The sequence below is a fragment of the Cyanistes caeruleus genome, chromosome 12 (assembly GCF_971803275.1).
Source record: "Cyanistes caeruleus chromosome 12, bCyaCae1.hap1.1, whole genome shotgun sequence".
NCBI lineage: Eukaryota > Metazoa > Chordata > Aves > Passeriformes > Paridae > Cyanistes > Cyanistes caeruleus.
Window position 1 is genome coordinate 19,275,314 of NC_141712.1, and position 24,537 is coordinate 19,299,850.

Sequence of the window (24,537 nt, forward strand, 5' to 3'; positions counted from 1 at the left end):
TGTTCCGCTTTTTTGGGCTGGCACAGCCACAGTCGGCCCCGAGGATCCGCAGCATCCAAACCGAGCACAAACTGAGGACATTTCATCTCTTCCTGCCACGCTTTAAAATAAACCTTCCTCGTTTCATTGTTCCCATGACCCCTCCGTCCCGCTCCGCTCAGGAATGTCGGGATCCTCAGCATCCTCCCTCTTCTTAGGGCAGTTTCAGTGGAATACATTAATTCTATAAACAATAAATCATGCAAACAAATCATTTATTATCCAATTAAAGGCGAGCAAGAAGTGAACTTTCGGGAAGCCAGCAGACTGGGCAACCCACGTAGAGGCTGGATATTGTTTTTATTCACCACCAGCCAATTTTAAATGGAAAAGTAATTAACGTGAGGGATTATTTTACAAAAAGCAGGGTGGTATTTCATCCCCAGCCACAAGACGTGGAGGAAAACCCGTGGTATTTGTATAACGCGGGCGGAAATCTCACATTAATACGCCAGCACGGCCTTTTTTATGTTTAATTCCAGAAATAAATCGGGCCCTGAGCGACAGTCCTTCACCCTGCTCCCTCAACTTTGCCTTCGAGGCGTTTTGAGCCCTCAGCGCCGCCGTAGCCGCCGTGCGCGCGCCGGAGAGGGTGTGTCCTATTCAGATGCCACGCCCCTCCGGGCTGATTTTAATAAAGGGGCGGGGTAGTGTGATAGTGACGTCACAATCAGGGGCGTGACGAGGCGTGGTTGTGACGTCAGGGTTGAGGAGCGAGTGATGGGCGGGGCGGCGGTGACGTCACGGCGCGGCGGAGAGCGGCAGTGCAGAGGGGATGGCAGTGACGTCACAACGGGCGGGTGAGGGCGGTGATGGCGGTGACGTCACGGCGATGGCGGCGCCGGGCCGGGCGCTCCCCTCAGGGCCCTCCTCCAAGTGGGACATCCGGGAGAAGGTGTGGGAGCACCTGGAGACCTCCGGTCTGGCCGAATTCCCGCGGCCCGTGCGCGGCCGCATCCCCAACTTCAAGGTACCGGCGGCTGCCGGCGCTGGGCCGCCTCCTGCTGCTCCTTCCTTCCCTCGCCTCGGGGCCTGCCCGCTCTGCAGCCCGGGCCGGGATGGGCCCCCAGTCCCCCCCTGTCACCCCCAGCAGCCCTCGAAGGAGAGAAAACAAAGCCGCCCTGTCGGTGAGACACAGACCGGTTTGAATTGGAGGGGAACGTAAAGCTCATTCAGCAGGGACACCTTCCACTATCGCTTCAAGCCCTGGCCGTGGATGTTTCCAGGGATTAACAGGAAATTACCAGCCCCTCAATTAAAAATGTGCGGAGATCAGCCTCTCTAGAGGGTGAAAGGTTCTAAATTGCCCATCTCAGCTGTGAGCTCTCTGATCCGCTGATATTTTATGCAAACAGGGCGCCTCCCATGCTGCCACGAGGCTTCTGGGCTTGCAGGAGTTCCAGGCTGCCTGTACAGTTAAAATAAACCCCGATGCTCCCCAGAGGAATGCCCGCTTCCTAACGCTGGAAGTAAGTGAAAATGTTCTCCTCTTGGCTCCTTCCCTGTCTCAGGGCTCTCTCCAGGCCTGCTGCTCTCTCAGGGAGCTGGATGCGTTCAGCAGAGCACGGGAGGTGAAGGTGGATCCTGACAAACCTCTGGAAGGTGCCCGGCTGGCGGCTCTGCAGGTAACAGCGCCTTGGCAGCCTTGAGGAGGGGCTGGGAGGGGACAGCAGAGCCTGGCAGCACCTCAGCAACACCTGGCACTGCATCTTCAGCAGTGCTGATGTGCAGCTCACTGCTGGACCTTGAGCCAACAGGTATCGTGGAATGGTTTAGGTTGGAAAGGATTTGAAATATAATTCAGTTCCAGCCTCCTACCTTCCACTGTCCCAGGGTGTTCCAAGCCCTGGACACTTCCAGGGATCCAGGGGCAGCCACAGCTTCTCTGGGCACCTGTGCCAGGGCCTCCCCACCCTCACATGGAGGAATTTCTCCCTAGTACCCAATCTAACCCTGCCCTTTGTCAGTTTGAAACTAGTATATCTTATAAAGCCATTTAGAGACATAGCTTTAAAGGATGGGATATCTTTAAAGGTGTGTCCTCAAATATTTTCAAATATTTTCAAATGTATTACCTTTTATTTCTTCAATAAACCTTTCAATGGAATTTTCATGTATTTGGAGGAAATTAATCTTACAACCACTACAGAATTAACAACACTAGCTACAACATAAGAGATTAAATATTTGGCCGTGTAGCTTTTGCTGTGTGACAGTAAAAATAGTTCTTCAGTGTAAAATGAACCTTTTCATGTGGTTCCCCAGGCAAGGAAGACTTTGCTGGTTCCCACACCACGTCTGAGGACCGGGCTGTTCAATAGGATTGTTCCCCCTCCAGGTGCAACCAAGGAGATCCTGAGAAGATGTGCCACGTCTCAGGTGGGAATGAGGGAGGGCTGAATTAACTTGTGGGACAGTGTGGGGTTAGGATGGACCAGCTGGAAAACCTGAAATGTCTTCCTGTTAGGATGTTATTCCTGGGTTTGTGCACACAACTGCCATCGACAGGATTGAAGTCAGGAGAAAATTTAGCCTTAGTAGGATGGTATTGATATTTCTCAGTGTTTTTTGGAAAATTATGGGCGACTTGAGGTGAGTTAGATTTTTCTTCAGGCTATTACATTCTGCAGTTTTAAGCTGCAGAACCCTCTGGGGAATATTTTAGTGCTCTTAAGTGTTACCAGATAGGGAAGAGGAGGTTTTTTTTAAGAATACAGCATCCACAGACCCGTGAATTGTGGCATTTGCACGCAGTGAGGCGCAGGCACGTGGTGAGGTTTGGTTTTGCAGCGCGGTCTCTTGCTGCCCTCTCGTGTTACAATCTCACTCCACAGCTGAAGGCTTTGGCCAGAAAACCCTGGCACGTTTTATATCCATCTTTATTTGCCGTGAAAACCCAACTGCTACAGCATGAAGAGGTTACTATATGGATTTATTTCCACCTTTATCTCCTGCTAAAGGCAATAAAGTTCTTCAGCAACGCCATAAACAACTGAGGTTGTAAATGGCTGGTAATTAGTGACTTTCTTTGTTGGAACTTCTATTGGAGTCATTAACTAATTAAGCTGTTCAGGGTTGAAGAGCACTTTTGAAAGAGACCTTTCTCTTGGCCTGCTGTCTGATCTGGGCTCTTACCACCCCGTTTCTGGTTTTCCCCCCAGCCCACAAATGAAAAAATGCTGTTGGCAGTTTGTATTTACAAAGCACTGTGCAAACAATCCTCACCACTCTGCTGGGAAGTGCCTGATGGGCATTAGTGCTGATAGTCAGCCACAAATTACTGAATTCTTGGTGTTTGTGCTCTGCACAGAAAATGTTTGGCTCTTTATTGTGATTTTCTGTTAGTTTATAGTTAGCACCAAGTTGAGCTGGTGTGAGGAGCATTTGCAGTGTGCTGTACAAATATATTGGTAGTGATTGAATCACGAGATATATTTTTAATAGTTCTAAACCTCCGATATTTAAAAACCCAAATAAACAAAATCTTTAATTTCTGCAGTCTGGACAGAATTTTTGTTAAAATGAGAACAGATTGAAGAGGAACGGGTGGAGCTGAACAGGGACAGAGGGGAAGAAAAAATAATTGTGTTACTTTGTGTAACTTCAGATTTCTTTGTGCTGTAGCTGTCTGTGTCTAAATTAGCTTTGTGATTTGTATTTCAGAATTAATTGAAGCATTTGTAGTGCTCTGGTATTCCTCAAGTTTTTAGTAGAGTAGGGAAGTGTAAATAGGAAGTGTCACTTGCCCTCATTTTTAGGAACAGATTTCCAAAAAAGTGTTTCAAAATATCAGGTTTTGATCCTAAATAAATAACCTTGCTTCTAAAAGTGCCCACCTCCCTCAACTCTCCTTGCAGTGTGCCAAAATTCTTGTCACTGTAGTAGGGAATCTATTCTAGGATTCCCTGGGGGATAACTTCCCAGACATGTACAGCTTGGCTAAACATGGAAGAGACACTTGGAAACGTGGGGAGTTACTTGGATTTATCAAAATATCCTGGATTTCTGCCTCGGTGCTTGGAAGATTGTGCACTCTGCAAACCTCAAACGCTGTTTTTTCCTGCAGGGTGTAAAAGATTACAGCGTGCCTGTGGGGCTGGATGGGAAAGCACAAGTGGATTTGGTTGTGGTGGGATCAGTGGCTGTCTCTGAAAAAGGTAAGGAAAAACTTGCAGCAGGAAGGTCCCAATCCAGTGTCAGGGGGGCCACACTATGTGGCAGAGACAGATTTATCCTTGGAGCTGAGTTTGTCTTGAGTTCTGCCTCTGTGTGTGACAAATCCCTGCTCTCAGTGCCAGCAGGAAGCAGCAATGCCTCCAGGATGCAGTGGGCACACAGCAGAGATGTTTTGGCCCTCAGGAAAACTCTTGAGGCAAGCAATTATTTGTGTTTTAAAGGAACTCAAGCAGGCTCCCTGCTCAGAGATCTCTGCTCACACAGGCTGTGTGAAAGGACATGTGTCAGACCTGCTGATTCAGTACCTATTTGGGGATCAGATTTTGCGTTTTCTCGTATTTTGGAAATCTGCTGGTGCTGAAAAATTTTCCACTGACTTTATCCCTTGCCTAAAATAACACAGTTTTTGTACGTGACCCAGACTCCTCTTTACCCACATTAACCTGTGTTGGACATGAGTAGAAGATTCTAAATACAATTGCTAAATAAACTGCTGTGTTAACTGCATTAAATTTGTTTATTCTGAATGGGAAGCTTCTGGGATCTCTTAGGAATCATTGAAACTGATTTTTTACTTCATTTCAGTGCTGATTTCAAGGAAATTGTGCTCTGTGAGAGATGCTGATCTGATTTTTTCCAGAGTTACAACTTGCAGACTGCCCGGTTAATGACACAATTTTAACAGTTTTCCACTCTGCTGTTTGGTTGTTGTTTTTTTTCCTCTTTTCTGTGCTTTAGGCTGGAGAATTGGCAAAGGGGAAGGTTATGCAGACATGGAATATGCAATGATGGTGTCCATGGGTGCAGTGCAGGAGGACACACCTGTGGTTACCATCGTGCACGACTGCCAGGTGAGCTCAGATGTTCAAATATCCCCTCTCCAGTGGGGAGGGAGCTCTGGGGCACTTCCTGCTCTCTCTGGAGAGGAGACGTGGAATGATGCTGGTTTGGCATCTTTATTCCCATTGTCTTGGATGGATTTTCATGTGACAAGACATCAGGAATGGGGCACAGTTTTAGGGAATTTGTTTTTTAGCTACTTAAGCAAATCTCTGCTTTGTAGGTGCTTGACATAGCAGAGGAGATCCTGGATGATCATGATTTAACTGTGGATTACATCCTCACTCCAACAAGGACTATCCAGACTAATTGCAAACGACCAAAACCTCAGGGAATAATGTGGCACAAGGCAAGTTCAATCTCAATTCAAGTTAAATCTTAGAGCTTTGCTGCTGGTGGCTTACCAGTACCAATAACCTGCTGATAAACCCCTAATTTTTATATATAAACAATTTTTTTTATTAGAAATACTTTGTAAAAGAGCAAATGTGTTTGTCAGGTGAAACAAAACAGCATCTGTGTACAGTGGGGTTTAAGGGGTAATGGTGAGGAGGAGAGATATTTCAAATCTGAGGTTGCTGGATTATCAAGAGCTGGCAGCCCCATCCCTGGAAGTGTCCAAGGCCAGGCTGGATGGGCTTGGAGCAATCTGAGATAGTGGGAAGTGTCCCAGGGGGTTGGAACTGGTGGGTAGAATCTGTGTTGATTGTGAAAGGAAAACATAACCTGCTGGTGTTGCATTCCTGTTTCTGTAGTGGATTCACTTTGCAGGGATAAATTTGTGGCTGGAGCTCGTTTTCAGGTGGAAGAACAGTGACTTTCAACATGAATCTTTATTTATTGGTAGTTCCTCTATTATGGATTTGGCCTTTTCCCCCTTCCCAGTGTCAGAAACTTCCTCAGCTTCCCAAATAGTTTCAGAAAAGCCTTGAGTGAATTGTTTTACTGGAGGTTCCTACTGGGAAAACTTTTTGTCATTGGATTTTCATTTCTAAAATCATCCAGTTAGAGAGCAGACACAATCCTGCATGAGTGTGTGCAGCAGGAATGCTGAAATGAGGAATTGTGCACCCACAGAAACTGAGGAATTTTAAGGGAATACTCCCAGGGAAATGAAAAATCGTTTGTTAAAATTTGCCAACCAGCAAAAAGAGTTAAATTTCTTTAGGTAATGTATCTACAACAAACAAATTCTAGCCAGGACTATTTTTACTGCAATGGTGGGAGAGCATTTTACCCTGCCTGTGGTTGAGGATTTGAGGTTATAAATAAATAAATAACAGCTCTGTCTGTCCTAGTGCATTTTTTCCACTGAATTATTTTTGAATTGTAATTTTTTTTTTTAGGATCTTATTGAATGTAATTGTGTTGAAGGCATACCCCTCGTGCTCCATCCATCTTGCCAACATACTTTTGATCAGTTTGTCTGCCTTGGTGTCAGACTTCTCAGTAAGTGGCCTTGCTGACACTTCTTTATTTCTTTTTCTGTGCCTTTAGCAGAAATTGAATTTTCTGCAGCTTTCACTGTGAATGGAGCACAGATTGACCCTTCATTTGAATATCTGAGTGTTGATTTAACACCTCAAGCTGTGTTTGGAGCTGTGTGGATTAAACAGGAAAATTGGAGAAGACCAGCCAGAGCAGGGATAATCACCACTTTTCTGTCTTTTTGGGACCAGAACAAAGTGTAGTGTCTATATGAAGAAGAAATTACCATTATTCCCCAGGGAAATGAGTGACATTTATTTTGTTTGTGCCTGTGGTGGTACCTGGATGTTGAGCTCTTGCACAGAGGGGTTTGGAGGTGGGAGGTCTGGTTAATCACCAGGGGGTGAAAAAGCCAACATTTGATAGGGGCTATTTAAGTGTTTGTCCTCTGGATTTTCCTGGCTACTTCTCCATCATTTTCTCCCCCTCCTTTTCTCCTTCAAATCCTGGCTTTGCTGGTGCATTCCTGTTCTTCAGAGCAAAACTAAATGAACCAAGAGGCAGTGAGTAAATAAATCATCCACTTGTAAACATGGGGTTTTTTCAACAGCAGGTAGCTTAACTTCATTGTGAGGACGTGTGAGGTGGAAAGTACACTGTAAAAAAAAAGTTGATCCTTGGTTGAACAGGGCTGGATCAGGCCAGGAGTTTGAAATCCAGGTGTTTGCAAATATGGGATTAGAGCTAAGGATTGTTGTAAGGACATGCTGCCAGTAGTGCACACTCTTCCAGAGGGAAGGAGGTGCTCACCCAGCAGTCAAATCCAGGGCTCCATTTCCATGCTGAAGGAGCTGCTGCATTTTCCTGGAGTGCTCTTGTGTGTTCTGTGCTGCTTAAAGACTTTCAAGGAAGTGCAAGAGCCACAATATCATCAATACCAAAGAATCATTATCCAGCACTCTAGAAACACTTCTAAATCCACAGTGCTGAGAGGTGTTTGTGGAAGTTTTGTGCCTCTGAGGTCAGAGTTTTGGGACATCAATTTGAGTTACTGGAGGGCAGCAAGAGCTGCTGAGAGCTGAGCACTCTGGAAAACTTTATTTGGATGCCAGTGGAGAATTATTTGGCTTCATCTGCATTGAAAACCCACCCCATTGTTTCTGGGAACTCTAAATTCATGAAGCTACTTGCTTTCTCGTTTAATATTTTCTGTGGGTAACTGTGATCTTTATCTGGGACACTGGCTATTATATTTGTCCCAATTATCAAGTTATTTGTGCTGTGTTTATTTTGAATTGAAACTGTACAGACAAATTAAAATATTTGGGTTCATGAAGAGGGAAATGAGAGTAGTTGGTGGAAAAATCACTATATTTTAGCAGGAATTTCCTTCTGGTTTTGAAATAATTCTTTTGCTGAGAATTTTATAGCAGTAGGAAAAGAATTTTCCTGAAATGAAATGAACTGTGGAGGGAATCCCAGTGGCAGAGATGGAAACCCTCTGACAACAAACTGCTTTGATTTGATTCTGTGATAGAATATTTGGAAAGGAAAGCTCAAAAAAAAAATGCTGGAAAATCCTTCAGCAGAAGGAAATTGCAGTCAGTGTGGCCAAGGCTTTGTTTTGGTGTGTTTTTTGGGAGCAGGGAATGCTTCCACACGTGGTCACACATCTCAACACCTTTGCAAAGCTGAGCCTCGCTGCAGAGTCCCCGGAATGCAGCTGCCACGGATGGATTCCAAGTGTGGGTTGCATAAGGTTCTCCTGAGGGACACCAGCAGGCTCCACGGGCTGCCAGCTCCCAGAAATATGTCCTTGGATTGTGTGCACATATTTGGACATTTTGTGCAAATGAATGATAAAATGTTCAACTGTGCTGGCCTTGCTGTCCCGGCCTTGTCTGGGCCTCAAATCCCTGTTTGCTCAGAGCTCCTGGAAACGAGGACACAGCATGAAAAGTGGGGTTTGTCCCAGAGGTGTTGAACAATCTGGGGTCAGAGCCCTCTGAGGATGGGCAGAGATGAACCTTGCCAACACCTTTTGCCCACCTGTTTGTAAGGGCTGGTGGATCTGTAGCACTGGAGATGTTTGGTGGCGTTTGCAGCCTGCCAGAGCAGCAGCATCAGTCTCCATCTTAAAATCATGGAATGGTTTGGCTTGGAAGGGATTTTAAACAGAATCTTATTCCAAGCTCCTGCCCACCCTCCACCATCCCAGGCTGCTCCAAGCCCCATCCAGCCTGGCCTTGGGCACTTCCAGGGATCCAGGGGCAGCCCCAGCTGCTCTGGGCACCTGTGCCAGGGCCTGCCCACCCTCACAGGGAATAATTCCTTCTCTAAACCTAAACTAAATCTTCCCCTCTTCCATTCCCCTTATTCTGATGAACAGTACCTCTCCAGCTTCCTTGTTGCCCATTCCCATCCTGGAAGGTGCTGGGATGGCTCCAGGCAGAACAGCTCCAACTTTCTCAGCCTGTCCCCACAGGGGAGGTGTCTCAGTCCTCCTACCAACTTCATGGCCTCTTCTGGACTTGATCCAACATTCCATGTTTTTCTGGCGCTGGGATCACCAGAGCTGAGCATGGGATTGCAGGTGGAGTCTCCCAAGATCCACATGTTCCAGTGTCAGTGAGATGAGGAGCTGTGGGAGGCAGAATGAAATGACAGGATAAGGACAGCCTCTAATCCAATCTGCCCTTCCCTGTCTGCCTCACTCCAGGATTGCAGTGCTTCCAGGGAAATCTCAGTGCTGTTTGCCTTGGCCTGGGCTGGCTCAGGGGTCAGCATTACTCACTCTGACAGAGGACAAATACATCCTTCATTCCCCTCAGCAAAATATTGAAAGTGGCTCCGATGAGAGTTGTGTGGGAGCAGAGGGTGAGGAGAGCCCTGGTGTTCCAGCAGGGATGGTGCAGGAGTCCGTCTGCCACCACGGTTTGGGATCAAACCAGGTGTCATAGCAATGGATGCTGTGGTTAAAGTGTGGGGAGATGTGTGTTGGCACTCAGCATCCAGGACTGTTTTTTCCTCAGGTTTCTGTCAGAAAGGGGCCACATTTCCCTCCTCAGCTCCTTTCCCAGTAATTGTGTGCCAGAAGAATTTATCCAGCCTGCTGTCCTCTTTCCCCAAGGCTCTCCCAGCCATGGCAGGGTGTAGGCAGGATTATTAAATGATTAATTGCCTTTGGTGGAGTTATTTTTAACCCAAATCACTTCAGAGTTTATGGCACAGACCCATGAGCATTTCTGTTGGCCAGCCCCAGAGGGCTCAAGTGTGGAACTGGCCTGGGAATTGGTGGTCAAGGGATAATGGGAAGCTCCTTCGGCTTTGGTTTCACTACCAAAGCTAAATCACTCAATCCAAAGTTTAAAAACATCACTAAATGGCTTGGCCTTGACTTTAGAGGGATGGGGGAAGCTTTCAGTGCTGGGTTTGCTGTGTTCCCATAGCTGCATCAACCAGCCCTGGGCTGCAATGTCCCTTAAATTCTGGCTTAGCCTAAAGCAGTAGGTAGGGACAGGGGAGAGCAAGGCTAGGGAGGACTGAGCAGCCAGCACAGCACCCAGAAGTGTGCAGCTTGTTTGAAAGAGAGGAGGAATATCTTTGGCCTCTCTCCACATGGAAATAAATCCTTGCAATCCTCCACGGCTCACAGGACAAAAGGAACTTTTTGCAAGATTGTAATTAGCAACACATTGTACTACCACAGGGTTCTTTTGTTTGCTCTTTTGCAACAGAGCAGAACAAGCTTTTTCCTTTCCCCTGCCACCCACTGTCCCCTTTGCCCTTTTAGTTCTCACCCCCAAAACCCCAGTGGATTTGTTTGTTGAATCGAAACCCCAAATTGAGTTTTTGCCTTTCTGTGGCATAAAAGTGGGAGAAAATGGGGAAGGGTTTAGAAGGTTTGACCCAGCTGAGATGTTCTCCTTGACCCCAGAGAAAAAAGTCCTTAAGGTGAATCCTCTTGTGAAAGGAAGGTGTCAGCTGACTGTGTCAGAACTTGTCTAATGTTTTTTACAAATCTTTGCTAATACAAAAAAATACAAGCCCTAAGTCAGCTGCCTTTGTTGCTTTGGTGATGTGAAGGTATTTTGCTGTTGTGACTGCACAGGGCTGGATTTTAGGGGAATGACAGAATCACTTCATGGTGGTGTTTGATCAGAACTTTAAAGAAAATGGTTCGTAGCCCTCACAGAAATCCAGAATCATTGAGATGGGAAAAAAAAAACTTCCAAAATCATCAAACCCAACCTGTGACTGATCCCAGACCAGACTACTGAGTGCTATGTTCTGTCTTTCCTTAAACACCTCCAGGGATGAGGACTCCACCGCCTCCCTGGGCAGTAATTCAAATGTCTAATTCTGTCTTTCTGTGCAGAAATTCCTCCTAAAACATAAATGCTGTTGTTCCTATATCATCCTGAAGTTGCCAGGAGCCTGAAACAGTTGCTCCAAGAGCTGCAGTCTGATGCCAAAATCTGCCTAGAGGGAGAAGATGCCTTGTGGAAGTCTCTTAGGGGTTGTGCTGTTCCCTGGATATCTAAATCCTGCCCTTGGATTGTCCTTGAAAGCCTGGGAATTGGAGTTTATCCTCTCTGTGCCCATCTCTGATTGCCCTAATCTCCAAAGCCCTGAGGGTTTGCCCTTGGTAGCATTTCCCTTTCTAATCAAACACCCAAGCGTGCCCTGGCAACTGAGTTTAATTCCAGGATGAAAGGAGCTGTTCTTGGGAAGAGGTTGAGGTTGTACTTTGGGCGCAGGAGTGGTTGGTTGCATGAGAACAGAAAAATGCTTTTCCTGTTTGGTTTAATTAGCACAGAGCTTACATTTCACTTCGAAATTTGACAGAGGACAACAAGTCTTCTTAATTGTTGGCCAGGACAAACAAAGTGAGGTCCTTCAGCCCTTGGTTTGATGTTGTATCACTCAGGGAAGAGGAGTTTGCTGTCAAATGCTGCATTTGGAGTTCTTGGCTGAGAAAAACAAATCAGCCCCAGAATCCACAGAGTAAGAACTCTGTAAAATCTGAAAATGTTCTGCACCTTTCTGAGTGTGGAGGCTCCTGGAGCAAGTCCTTGCTGTTTGATGTTGTGTTAGCAGAACTAGCAGAGTTCCAGCCTGAAATAAAACCGGCTTGTTCGCTCTTCAGAAGATGAAGCATGAAGAGAATTCTGTTGAGTGACTTTCCTGTCACCTCATCCTGACATTGCCCCCACCCTGGCTTGGCTTTTCCTCGAGTCACTTCAGAGCTGGGCTCCTGTCCCCAGAGAGCTGAGCTTGATGTTGTGCAGATCCAGGCTGGCTGTGACTGTAACTGTAGGAGCAGGAATCCAGAGGCTCTGGGATGAGTGAGGTCTGGGCTGGGAGATCTGCAGGCATGTCCTGGCTGGGATTTACTGCTGCTGCTCCAGTCCAGCCTGCTGAGGGTGCTGCCCTGCTAGAGTGGCCTGCTGACATTCTGGGCTACTAGCCTGGGTCTCTGCTAGCTCAGACATTGCTTCCCCACGCTCTGTTTTGCTCCCTAAATTTCAGCATTGGATCTGGTGTTGATGGATGTTGGACTTGTCCAGCAGCCAAGCAGGAATTCCTTCTCCTTCCAAGCGCAGTGTGCAAGCCAAGAGCTCGACCACATTAGCTGGGGAACCACTGCATTTCCTGCCAGTGCCTGAGTGCAGCCTGGGGCATCTCATGCCTCACATGGATGGGGTTCAGCTGTGGAGAGGAAGAGCCCTCACAGAAAAGCTCTTTGGGAACGGGGCATGGATGGATGGATGGATGGAAGGAATAACAGACTCACAGTGTGAAGTGCAGTGTCCGAGCACTTCTGTTCCCTTCTGCAGCTTGGCAGATCCGTGTGGGATCTGAGGAGCTGTGGGTGGTGTGGGAGGTCGGATGGCACAGAGGGGATGTGCCCCAAGCAGGGGATGTGCCTCCAGCTGGGCCCACATCCATAGGAACCCTGCTCCAAGGCACGCTCCCGCTGCAGCTTCCACCATTGTGTGACCCAGCCCACGGGATATCCTGTTCTGGGGGAAAAGAGCACCAGGAGCTCTGCAGAGTGGAAGTGTCTGATGGATTGGGATAGATTCTGCCAGGGCAGGAGCACAGGCCCTTGGTCAAAGCAAACACAGAGGCAGAAGAAGGAGAACACAGATCTGAAAGCACTCAGATAAATAAATGTCAAATTGGAATAGTCCTGACTTGGGTTGGGATTTGCCTGCTGGATCCACGTTGTGCTTCAAGAGTCACTAATGTTTATTTTTGTCCTGCAGTGTGTATTTTGGGAGAGACTTCCCAATCAGGCCAGCAATTAGGAACATTTGGAATGCTCTGGCACTGTGCGTGGCAGCAGGATAATAAAGGTTCCTCTCTTTTTATGGCACAAACGAGCCCTGATGCTCATCATCTTTTTCTGGAAGGCAAGAAATCCATTTCTAATAATTATATCCATCTTCCTCCTTTTTAGGTCAGCTCTGAGATGCTCGGAAAAATCCCCATCCTAAGGACTCTTCGATCCAGGGAGAAGCAGGCTGGCAAGGATGTCACCCTCCAAGATGAACATCCAGCCTTGGCAAACACCAACAGAGCAGCAATTTCAAACAAGAAGGTGATGGCTGCAAATACCCAACCACGGGCTGCTCCAGGCTCAGCTCCAGTGGGACAACCCCGTGTGGAAAGTGATCCTGTGAATCCCAAATTAGAGGGATCTGACACAATTAGCACTGTGTACGTGGGGAACTTGCCTGGCAGCCTGAGGGTGAGCGAGCTGAAAAGCGCCCTGAGGGAATTGCGGGTGGTTCCTGTTCGGGTGAACTGGCAGGGAGCACAGCACAGGGCTTTCCTGGATTACAGGGATCAAGGAGCTGCAGACAGAGCTGTGTCCTCCTTGCAAGGCCTGAGCCTTGGGGGCAATGCTCTGAGAGTGGAGCTGGCCAAGAGCCAGAGGAACAGAGGGCAAGGAGAAATCCATAGTCACAAATGATTATGGAGGAGAAAAAAAATCAAAATAAAAGGTGTTTTCATTGTTTTGTGAGAAGCCAACCTGAAGTTTTAAGGTTTTTATTAAGCCTCAGGTTTAACTAAACCAAATTTCTGCACAAACTCTCTTCACTCCTGCACTTGGACATGCAAAGGTTTGTCCCCACAGGTGAGAGAGACCTATTTCTCTATAAAATATTTCTCTATAAAAAAATGCCCACAAAGTGCTCACACTCTGGTTTTGGTGTTGTTTGGTGTTTTTGTTAAGCCTGGCTTAAAGCCCTTCCCCTTGGCACCTGCAGCAAGGTGGTTCCAGTCAGTCATTTAAGGTTGGACCTGCCCTTTTTAACCTGTGAGGTTAAAAGCCAGCAGCAGGAAATCTGTCCTAAGGATAACAATTCTGTTTGCTAAAAATGGGCTTTGCCTGTTGGAAGTTTTAAGTTTATTTTTCATAAAAATGGCCAGGGAGAAAGGGATTGTCCTTTTTGTGCCTTGAAGAGTGGAAGCACTGGTTTAATTCTAGCTCTGCTAAGAGCTGGTAACATCAGGTGAGAAAAATGGGAACCCTTTTCTCAGCTCTTTGCTATATCACCCCTTGGTAAACCTTATATTTCTTATTTCAGAGGAAAACAAATCCCAGTTTTCTCAGCTTTTCCCCAAAATTGCCTTTCTGATGGATCAGATAATTATGAAATAGCTGCTGGGATCACTGAGATGTGATTCATTTGCCTCTGTGAAATATTATTACTATTATTATGATGATGATGATGATGATGATGATGATAATGAAAAGCAGGCACACTTAGTCTGGCATGGAATTCTTTGGGAATTTGCTGGAGATTGTAGCAAAGCCTTTGTGCCTTTGTCACTATCCCTGATGCTGTTCTACATCATCAGTGAGGAGGGTGAGACAGCACCACACAACTTCTCCAGGTGAAAGTGCTCCCAGGCACTGTCCTGGACATGAACATTCCCTTCCAGTGTAATGCCAATAATGATTTATCTGCTATGCCTCTTATTACCTTTTTTTTTTCCCCCTTGGGTTTCCTATTCCTGAAAAACAAGTTGAACTTTGGCCCAGCCATCCTTTCTAAACAGAAGCACTTTTGCCAGTGATGCTGGGCACGTAGTCAAAGTAAGCATCTAAATGGATTTTTATTTTTTTTTTAAGTAAGAGTTGGAAACTTTTTTTCTTAGCCAGGGAATACTGTTAAGTATATTTTAAATAGATTATTATGCCTCGAGGGTCAGCCATTTATTCAGTATTAAATAAAAAGTTCTCATCGTTGTCATGTGGCTCTGTAGGGAAGGGCTCAGGAAAGCTTTGGAGCTGCATCCAGCCCTGGGATCCCAGCACAGGAAGGACATGGAGCTGTTGGACAGAGTCCAGAGGAGACACCAGGATGAGCAGAGGGATGGAGCAGCTCTGCTGGGAGGAAAGGTAGAGAGAATTGGGATTGTTCAGCCTGGAGGAAGGAGGGATTAGGGGTGAGCTCACTGCGGCTTTCCAAATGGAAGTGACTCCTCCTCCCGATGGAAAGGGACATTGGACAAGGGCCTGGAGTGACAGGACAAGGGGGAATGGGCTCAAACTGTCAGAGACTAGGGTTGAATGGGATACTGGGGAGAAATTCTCCCCTGTGAGGGTGGGGAGGCCCTGGCACAGGTGCCCAGAGGAGCTGTGGCTGCCCCTGGATCCCTGGAAGTGCCCAAGGCCAGGTTTGGGCTTGGAGCAGCCTGGGATGGTGGAAAGTGGCCTTGTTCACAGCACAGGGGTTGGAACAAGATGATCTTTCAAATCCCTTCCAACCCAAACCATTCTGTCATTCTGTGAACTTCTTGTAAGGTCAACAAAGGATCTGGAAAAAATCAGTAGTTCCATTCCATTCTTTGTACAGCTCCAAATGATTTCCAGTATCACTCCAAATCCAGACAAGCACTGCACAACCCTGTGGGTCTCATTTCAGGGCTTGTGCATTCAAGGCTGAGAGTCAGGGTTATGTTACTACCCAAACACACTCACTGCATCATCAGCTTCCAAAGCAGAGGAAAGAAAAGCAAAAAAATAATTATCCATCCCTGCCTGTCCCTTCCAAATGATGGCAAATTGAGTAATGGGATCATTTGCTGTTCCTTTTGACTCTGGGATATTTCTTGCTCTGCTGAAGATGTCCAGGTGACCTTAGCAGTTAGAAGCCAGTGACTCTGCCAACGAAAACTTCCAGCATCTCAAACTTCCCCTGTAGCATTTCAGATGGAACCACCCTTTTCTGGTCACATTTGTAGGAATCACATCCTCTACCTTCTTTCCTTTCTTCCCATCTGAAGTTTCAGTGCAGATCTGTTTTATGTGTTCTGTAAATGTGGTAACTTTGCTTGCTTTCCTGTCAGCCCAGCCTGTAACCAGGGCCCAGATTTGTTTGGACAAACATCTGGATGTTTTTCTGTTTGCAGTTGTGGTTCTGGGTGGAGCCCACAGGTGAGCAGTGTCCAAAATCTTGGCTCTTTCCAGCCTGTCACTTTTTTCTGTCATGTATTTCCAAGCCACATTTCACTGCATTTACCCAATATCCTGTTGCTTTCCCAGCTGAGAGTTAAACTCCAAACCATGCCATGAGGAGATGCTAACTGGGGTTATCCAACAGGTTGGAAATCAGGAGGAATTTCTTCATGGAGAGGGTGGTCGGGAATTGGAAGGGGCTGCCCAGGGAGGTGGTGGAGGTGTCCAGGGATGGGCTGGACGTGGCACTCAGTGCTCTGGGCTGGTGACAAGGTGGGGATGGGTCACAGATTTGATTTGACAATCCTGGAGCTCTTTTTCAACTTTCAAGATTCTATGAATTGTAGTTAGGAAGAATAATAATTACTGTAATCTTAAGTTTATTAGCATTTTGAATGGACTGGAAAAATGCTGCAGTGATCCTTGTAGTTTTGATGCAGGTAACTAATAAAAGTCAAGGTCTTTCAGGTGCTGCCATCTCAGTCAGTAAATCCTTCTCTGAAATCAGTGCAGATCTACCTTGGAGAGTCAGGGAAACAGGGGCAGAGATGGAGCTCCTGGTGCTGCTGCTCTCCAACTAAAAGACATTTCAGTGCCAGCTGCCAAACTGCTGTTGAATTAAATTAAAATGATTAAACACAAGAGTGGCCAAAGCACAGCCCTGCACAGCCTTCTGGTGTCTCCAGCTGTATGATGTGGATTTTCTCTTGTGGGTTGACCCTAAAGGAAACAGATTGTGTAGAAAAAGTGAATGGGGCAGTCTGCCTCTGTCAGAGCTATTGTTCCAGGCTCTCTGCATGCTCAGGAAGGCATCCCTTAGAGCAAAGTCAGGAGGGGTTTCTATAAGTCCACAAAACTCTGAAATGCAGCAGATTTTATTGAATCCTTGGGTTCTGATCTCATAAGAAATCTCGAGGAATTGAAGCCTGCTTATGTTTTATTTCAGCCCAGACCAAGGCTGTGCAAGATACCAACAATGTAACCATAAAATCCATACCCTGAGACATTCTCTGACTGAGTTTAAAGAGCCTTTAAAGAGCAGAATACTTCTCAGGTGTTTATTCCTCATTCTGTACCTGCTGTGGCTGTGACCTGTGCACAAAGATACAAAATGTGCCTCATCTCAGGTGGATCCTGGCCCAGTTTTACTGCTCAAGACTCATCAGAAAATCATCAACAGTAGCAAAGCAGTGCCTGGATGCTGCAGAAAAGTCTGAAATGCTGCTGATAGATCTCTACTCTGCCTTTAATAGGAAGTGAAGTGATCCTTAGCACAGCCTTGGGTGCAGCAGCAGCCCCAGCAGAGCTGTGTGATGAGAAGAAACGCTCAGCAGTACAATGGGAAACGTTTTCCTGAGCCAACTTTGTTCCCAATAATTCAGACTGAGGGCTCTCTATTCTCTGCACAGCCCGATGTCCTCGCCTGTCATGTGGTCAGGCACATTCTTTCCAGCTCCTTTCATGGCCCAAACATTTGAGATGGCTGTTGTTGAGCTGTTGTTGCTGCTCTCCCCTCTTTTTGGGGGTTCAGTGGGGGAAGATGCTGGTCTGGAGTGAACCCCTGGAGCCGGGAGGGTTTGGGATCAGCGGTGACCACCAAGGTGTTCCATGAGGGATGTGACCTCCCCAGGACCATTCTCCCTTTCTCCCTACCCTCACTTGTGGAAGAAACGCAGAGGGAAACCAGCATGGGATGAGTGGAGCCTCCACCAGCTCCAAGATGGAGAACAGGGTGACTTTGGAGGGGTTTTTTTGTTGGAGGCCATCAGTGCCAGCATGGTGTGTGGCTCAGAGCAGTGAGGCAACACTGGAATCTGCTAACAATGAGGGCGAGGTGGCTCCGTGCCACCCCCAAAACTGCACAGGCGTGAGGGTTTTCCCTCAGCCAGCCATGTCCATGCATTTCCTGGAACAGGGACAAGGCCACACAGCTTCAAGCCACCAAAGACAACAGTAAACAAGCTGGGTTGCTGGGTAGGCTCTGAGTTACAAGAGTCAGAGACTGTTTGTTTCCAGGGAAAGAAAAAGGGGAGAAAAAAAAATCCCTCCCCATCAAGGCTTTTTCCTGGATCTCACATCCAGGTCCACATCCAGCCCTCCAGCATCTCCCTGATCCCCTCCCAACACGCAGCCTGGAAGGACAGAGGTTTTATCCCATTATCCCAATTAAAAAAAAAATCAGGAAAGGGATGGTTAAACACTCTCTTCAAGTCATGCTTTTTTTTTTTTTGTGTATGCTTTTTTATTTCATCATCTTCTCCTGCTCCAAAGGGAGAAACAAACAGCTTTTAGGGGAATGTTTCCATTGAAAAATCCAGCACTGGGGCTGGGTTTTTTCTGCACAGGGGTGAGGAGGGGGAGGAAGAGCGTGTGCAGGGATTTCTCTCATTCCGGTTCCTCTGAAGGAACAGCCCCTCACAGCACTTCTGGCTCTGGAGGAAACATCTGTGGCTGTGGCCACGTTCCTCGGGCAAACCCCCCTGCTTGGGAGGCTGTTGTGTACCAAATGCTTTGATTTCCTGGTTGCCATCTCTTAAAGATTATCTCCCTCCCAGAAAAGGGCAGCATTTCCCATCTTTCCATGTGTAATGTCCGTGATGGCTGCTATAAACATCATGGAACGTTTTCCTGCCCCTCCTCTGACATAGGTAGCAAAGTCCCTGCTTTTCATCTTTCAAAGCCCTGCAGAAATGTTTAGGGTCGTGTATCCTGCCATTGTTCTGGGCTGGGCATCCCACTGAAGTGCCTGGGAGAAATGAGTTCAGGATGTGGGTCTATCTCTGGTCCATCTCTGCTGCGGCCCCAGGAACATCCACATTTTACAGATGGGAACTCAGAGATGGCTCCTGATAGACTGGAGGCAACTGGTGATTCCCACCCCTTTGGAAAACAACAGGAGGACGAGGCCAAGAACTCAGAAAAAGCTCTCAAAAAATCCCAACCAAGCCCCTGTTGGGCTTTTCTGTGTGACAGAACTGATGTTCCTAAGGGGCATTTTGATACCTGGAGCATCAGGGTGGCTCTGGAAGCCTTTAATCCCACTGGTCCTGCTGCTCCAGAACTTTCCATCAAGGTACCCAGCACCTGCCAGGGACAAACCACAGCTCCTGCTCTGGGAGATAAGGGCATGAAGGAGAATTTTCTCCCAGAATTTTGCCTCAGAAGCATCCACATTTTACAGATGGGAACTCAGAGATGGCTCCTGATGGACTGGAGGCAACTGGTGATTCCCACCCCTTTGGAAAACAACAGGAGGAGAGGCCAAGAACTCAGAAAAAGCTCTCAAAAAATCCCAACCAAGCCTTTATTGGGCTTTTCTGTGTGACAGAACTGGTGTTCCCAAAGGGGATTTTGTGTCCCAGGGGATACTTGGAGCCTTCAATCCCACTGGTCCTGCTGCTCCAGAATTTTCCAGCACCTGCCAGGGACAAACAGCAGCTCCTGCTCTGGGAGACAAGACATGAAGCAGACAGAAATTTTTCACCAAATGTGCCACCTGCCCATGACTCTCCATGTCACACAAATGTGTTATCACCCACCCATCCCACACTTGGAGCCAAACCAGGTTTACCTTTCCTTAAAGAATAAAGCAAACACATGGGGCAGTTAGATGGGATCAAAAAAAGGCCAGGAGAAGAAGGGAAACATTCATGTGGTGAAAGCTGCCACATTTCTAAGCATTAACATATCCATGGCTACCACTCCTTCAGACTTCAGAGTGAATAATTGTTCAGACAAGAGTCATGCTTGTGTTTTTCCAGAGGGATCTCGTGTTTTCCGAGTGTTTCCAGGCACCTGCACTGCTCAGGCTCTGGCATTTCCATCCCTCTGGAGGAGGCAATGCCTGGAGCTGCTGCCCTGCAGTGACTTTTCTTCACCCCCACACAACTGCTGCAGCAAATTCTGCTCCAAATGAACTCCTGGTACCCCAAAGTCCCTGCAGAACTTTCCAGGCCATGTCATCCTGCTTTCCCAGGTGTGTTTGCTTATTTTTGCAGTAATTAGCCTGAAGCTGAGCCACAGAGCTGCACTTTCTGTGCCATTCCAGGGGTTTGGAGTCCTGCTGCTTTAAATAAAGGAAGGTCTGTGCTCAGGCTCGTGTTCTCCCTGCTGAAGCCAAGTGGCACTGCCAGTGTCCCCACATCCCTTTCCATGATTAAACCGAGGTGGTTTCACCTCTAGCATTGCCATTTGCTCTCTGGTGCTCGTTCCTGACATCCTGGGGATCTCTGAGATGAGCTGGAGAAGTGTCTGAGGAAAGGAAATCCGTGTCGATGGCACAGCGACTCCCTCAGCGAATTTTTCCAAAGGATCTGCAGCTCCCCTGCAAAAGTTTAGTTCACGACTGGAGTTTGAATGTTTATCAGAAGTTGGATGAATCAGAGCAACTTCTCATGGAATGGTTTGGGTTGGAAGAGACCTCAAAGCTCATCCAGTGCCACCCCAGCCATGGCAGGGACACCTCCCGCTGTCCCAGGCTGCTCCAAGCCCTGTCCAACCTGGCCTTGGGCACTGCCAGGGTTCCAGGGACAGCCACAGCTCTGGGCACCCTGTGATAATGGGAATTCAGACATTGAGCCAGAAGCTCAGTAAGATTTATTCCTTCTGTTGTCTTTTATCAATAATAAACCCACAGGATCATTTTGATTGGAAAAGACCCCCTGGGATTATCCAGTCCAACCACTGATATTAATATTCTGGTTTTAATTCCTTACTGGCTTCTGACAGGGAAAGTTACTTAAGAAAACAAGGGAGCCCCATGCCTTTCCTCGCTCGTGGAGCCAGTCTGAGGATTTCTAGGAATAACACCAGCTTCCAGCTTCAGAGCTGCTGCTGGCAGTGGGGGCACCTCCTTTCATCCCCCTGTTTGATCCCTGAGGATGACTCCTTGTGGCAAAGATTCCTTGGCAGGGATAAATCCAGGAGCATCCCAGCACTGCCTTTTCCTGCAGAGCATCAGGCAGGAGTTATGCTTGGAAAAGGAACAGATGTTCAGGTGTGGCCTCCCAAAAGCATTGCAGAAATCAAAATCCCCTTCCAAAAGTGACAAGAGCTGTTGTTTGGATCCCCTGAGATCCCAGTTTTTTTGTTTTGAGTGAGAAATCAGACACCCACTGATTCTTATGGATCTCAGCCTTTATATCTGATAAGAACCTGGTGCCAAACTCATCCCCTGGGATTCCAAATACCCGTTTAATGTTCTGGACGTTGTTCCCACCAGTTGATTCTCCAAGGTTTTCTGCAAATGTGGATAATCAACCCCATCTGAGAACATCCTGTGTCAGGTGCCTGTATCCATGGATTACTCCATGCTTTTCCAGGTATTCCCATCTGTCCCACTGGGCATGGAAAAAGTTTGATCCAGAAGTGCTCCATGAAGGAGTTGGAGCTGGTGTGAAGATGGGATAAAGGGATGTGCCCCCTCACAGATGCCAGAAGGGGAAAATAAAACACAAAATAAATACATTTTGAAAGAGATTTTTAAAAAATAATTAATAAAGGAGAAAAACAAGCTTTTAGCATCCACCTGGTGGAGAAAAGGCTCCAAACCGGCCCTGACTGGACGGGTTTGAAACCAAATTTTGGGAAAGCCGCGGGCCGGCGTTCCCTGCTCGGCACCGCCAGGTGGCGCTGCCGGCAAGGGAACGGCACCGCCCCCCGACCCCCGGGATCATCCCAGTCCTTGGGGTCATCCCAGTCCTTGGGGTCATCCCAATCCTCGGGATCATCCCAGTCCTTGGGGTCATCCCAGCCCTTGGGGTCATCCCAAGCCTCCGGGATCATCCCAATCCTCGGGATCATCCCAATCCCACCAGGATCATCCCAATCCTCTGGGGTCATCCAACATCCCTGGAATCATCCTAATTCTCCGGGATCATCCCAACCCACCAGGATCATCCAAATCCCTCTGAGATTCCAAACCCCCAAGGATCCCTCAAACCCACAGAGGATTGTCCAAAAGCCTCCAGGATCCCTCAGTCCCGTGGAATCTCTCCAATTCTCCCACAGGATGCTCCAATCCTCTGGGATCATCCAGTGCCCCCGGACCCTCCAAACCCCCAGGATCCTCCAGCCACCCCAGATCCCTGAGAGACTCCTCACCAGCATCCCCACCCCGATGCTGCTTCCCAAAAAACGCTGCAGATCATCCCAAGGGACTCTTCCAAAAATGTGTCCCCCCCACAGGGGACCCAGCCCCACATCCCCTCTTCCAGGGTTTCTTTGGGATCCCTGCGCTATCCCGCACTCCCTCCAGCTCTGTCCCCACATGGGGCTGAGTGTCCCTCGTGAGCACCCTGGGGACATGGGCAGGGCACAGGGCACAGCTCCAGCTCCATGGTGGCCTGGTGAGGATGAGGGAAACATCCTGGATGAGCAGGGGGAAGCTCTTTGCCACCAGAATCCCTGCACAAAGCCTGGGGACACCAATGTCCCCTGATCCAGCGGGGACAACCTGGCTGGAGACACCAGGCCCTGTTTCTCTTCACGCTCCAGAATCTCATCCCCGTTAAAAACTCCTGGGCAATTTCATCCCTGTAGAAAATCCCTGGGCCTGTGCAGGGCATCAGCAATGAGAAGCTGTTTCCTGAAGTAGAAACGCCAAAACCCCAAAAGAAAATGAGTTGTATTCCCTAAGGATTGGGATGTGAGGGATGAGGAGCAGGGAGCAGCTCGCTGATGCTGAGCTGAGCCACAGCTGAGCCTTTCCGGCAGCAAATCCCACATTTCTGAGCAAGCCCTGCCTCGCCCCTCTCCCAGGGCTCCCACAGTATTTCTGGGCAAGTTTATCCCTCCTCACCTCCTCTCAGAGCCCAACCATTCCTGGAAAAGCACAAAGCTGGGACAGCATCTCAGGATTTACCGGCCCCTGGGACTAAAAACACTGGGAAAAATCCTGTTGGGCTTTTGCAGATGGAGAGCTGGGGGCAGGAGCCGGGGGGTTTCGGCCTCTCCTGGCTGCTGGAGGGCTCCGGGATGGAGAGCTCCTGTTTAGACTGCGCTCACTGGCTTGAGGAATATGTGGCGTCCACGGAATGCAGCGGCTCTGTTTTTCCAGGTTTGGAAAGCCACGGGAGGGAGAAGAATGAATCACATCAGGCTTTGCTGGGGAGCAGATACGGAACCCCTGCGAGCTGTGCCCGAGCCTCACAAGGAGCTGCCTGCCCTTCCCAGCCTCCAGCAGCACCAAATGCCAAGGAAGAGCCAAAATCAATCCAAAAGGATGAAAACAAACCTGGGGAGGGACAGTGGGATTTCAAGGAGATGAACTCCTAACCCTGGACCATTATCTCAGCCACACCTAGTACAGATAATTTGCTTCAGGAGCAAAAACCCCTCTGTTTGCAGCTTGTACCTGAAAGGATGGAGACAATGTGCTCGACTCCAGCAGGGATGGGCAGGGATGTGGGAAAGATCAGCCCAGAAAAGCATAAAAACAAGGAAAACCAATAATGCTGCAGGTAGATTGCTGATGGTTTAAAGAGATCTAAACAGAGATTTAAAAAAAAAAACTCAAAACATTAATAATGTTTTTTAAAAAAAGACCAAAACCCAACAGTGCTCTTCAAAAAAACCCCACAAAACAACAATAAAAAACCCCACTCTGAAAAGGCCTCCCCCAACTCTAATAAAGCCTTTCTTTAAATACAATAATATTACAAATTTGTCCCTTCTTGTTACAGCACGCTTGGCTTTTAATTAATCTGATTCCACAGAGCTGGGCTAATTAGTGTGCAGTGATTCCATTTCCCTCTCTAAAGGCAGAAATCCACAACCACGTAATCAGATTAATTCGCCTGCATCTCTTTTTTATGGACATTGATATTTGATATTGATGGAGACAGATTGGCCCACGAATTAAAGCAAAAAATCCTGGATACTGGGGGATCCTGAATTAGCCCAAATCCCCCCAAATTTCACAGGAAAATACCGATATTTAAATGCAGATTTATCACTGCCCCACGCACGATAGAGATGGTGCAGTTGCTCTGCATAATTTTTCATTCCTGTTTATTAATTCTTAATAATTTGGGTTAATTTGGGTTAATTTCCTTCCATTTTATGAATTTTTGTTTCTTTTTTCACACGGGGAAAAGCCAGCGGGAAGTTCCCTGCCAAAGATGCCGCAGGGATGCGCGGATCAGAAAATTCCCGGGATGGAGGAAGAGGAAAAAAAGGAACCGGAAAATTCCCGGGATGGAGGAAGAGGAAAAAAAAGGAGCCGGAAAATTCCCGGGATGGAGGAGGAGGAGGAAAAAAAGGAACCGCGGGCTCCATCCCGGCAGCCTCACGCCTGGAATTCGAGGGAGAGGCAAAGAGCTGTCAAACGGCGCCTTTTGCCTTAGGAAAAAACGGAATAATCCTAATAATAAAAAGCTAAAAAGAAAAAGCACCGCTGTTTTTCCTCCTTCTGCGTTTCAATATCCTCAAATCGAAATATTTCCCAGCAGGGAAATTGGCAACCAGGACTCCTCGAAGGTGAAAAAAGCCTAAAAAGTCGATTTTGAGTCTGGGAATTATTGCCCGAGGGTTTGTAGGGCCGGGCCGGGGCTGCGCGGCCCCTCCGAGGCCACGGA

General features: G+C 47.6%; 1 protein-coding gene across 17 annotated transcripts; it reads left to right on the forward strand.

The window, feature by feature from the left end:
• The first annotated feature begins 601 nt into the window (after positions 1 to 601).
• On the forward strand, positions 602 to 24,350 carry MTHFSD (methenyltetrahydrofolate synthetase domain containing). Of its 17 annotated transcripts, XR_015275264.1 has the most exons (11): positions 602 to 1,009; positions 1,551 to 1,664; positions 2,305 to 2,418; positions 4,106 to 4,196; positions 4,954 to 5,066; positions 5,279 to 5,404; positions 12,950 to 13,240; positions 14,767 to 14,902; positions 15,853 to 15,940; positions 16,908 to 18,912; positions 18,977 to 21,450. XR_015275264.1 is itself a non-coding variant. In XM_086847220.1 (9 exons), exons 1-8 carry the CDS (start codon positions 815 to 817, stop codon positions 14,866 to 14,868), a joined length of 1,146 nt encoding a protein of 381 aa, XP_086703346.1. In that variant the 5' UTR covers positions 602 to 814; the 3' UTR covers positions 14,869 to 14,902; positions 24,058 to 24,350. The 17 variants fall into 17 exon arrangements, 15 of the variants coding, with proteins under 15 accessions (XP_086703346.1, XP_086703345.1, XP_086703343.1 ...); XR_015275265.1 differs by lacking the exon at positions 1,551 to 1,664 and adding an exon at positions 1,395 to 1,508 and having other exon boundaries at positions 834 to 1,009; positions 16,908 to 20,056; XM_086847220.1 differs by lacking the exons at positions 15,853 to 15,940; positions 16,908 to 18,912; positions 18,977 to 21,450 and adding an exon at positions 24,058 to 24,350.
• Positions 24,351 to 24,537: the final 187 nt, after the last annotated feature.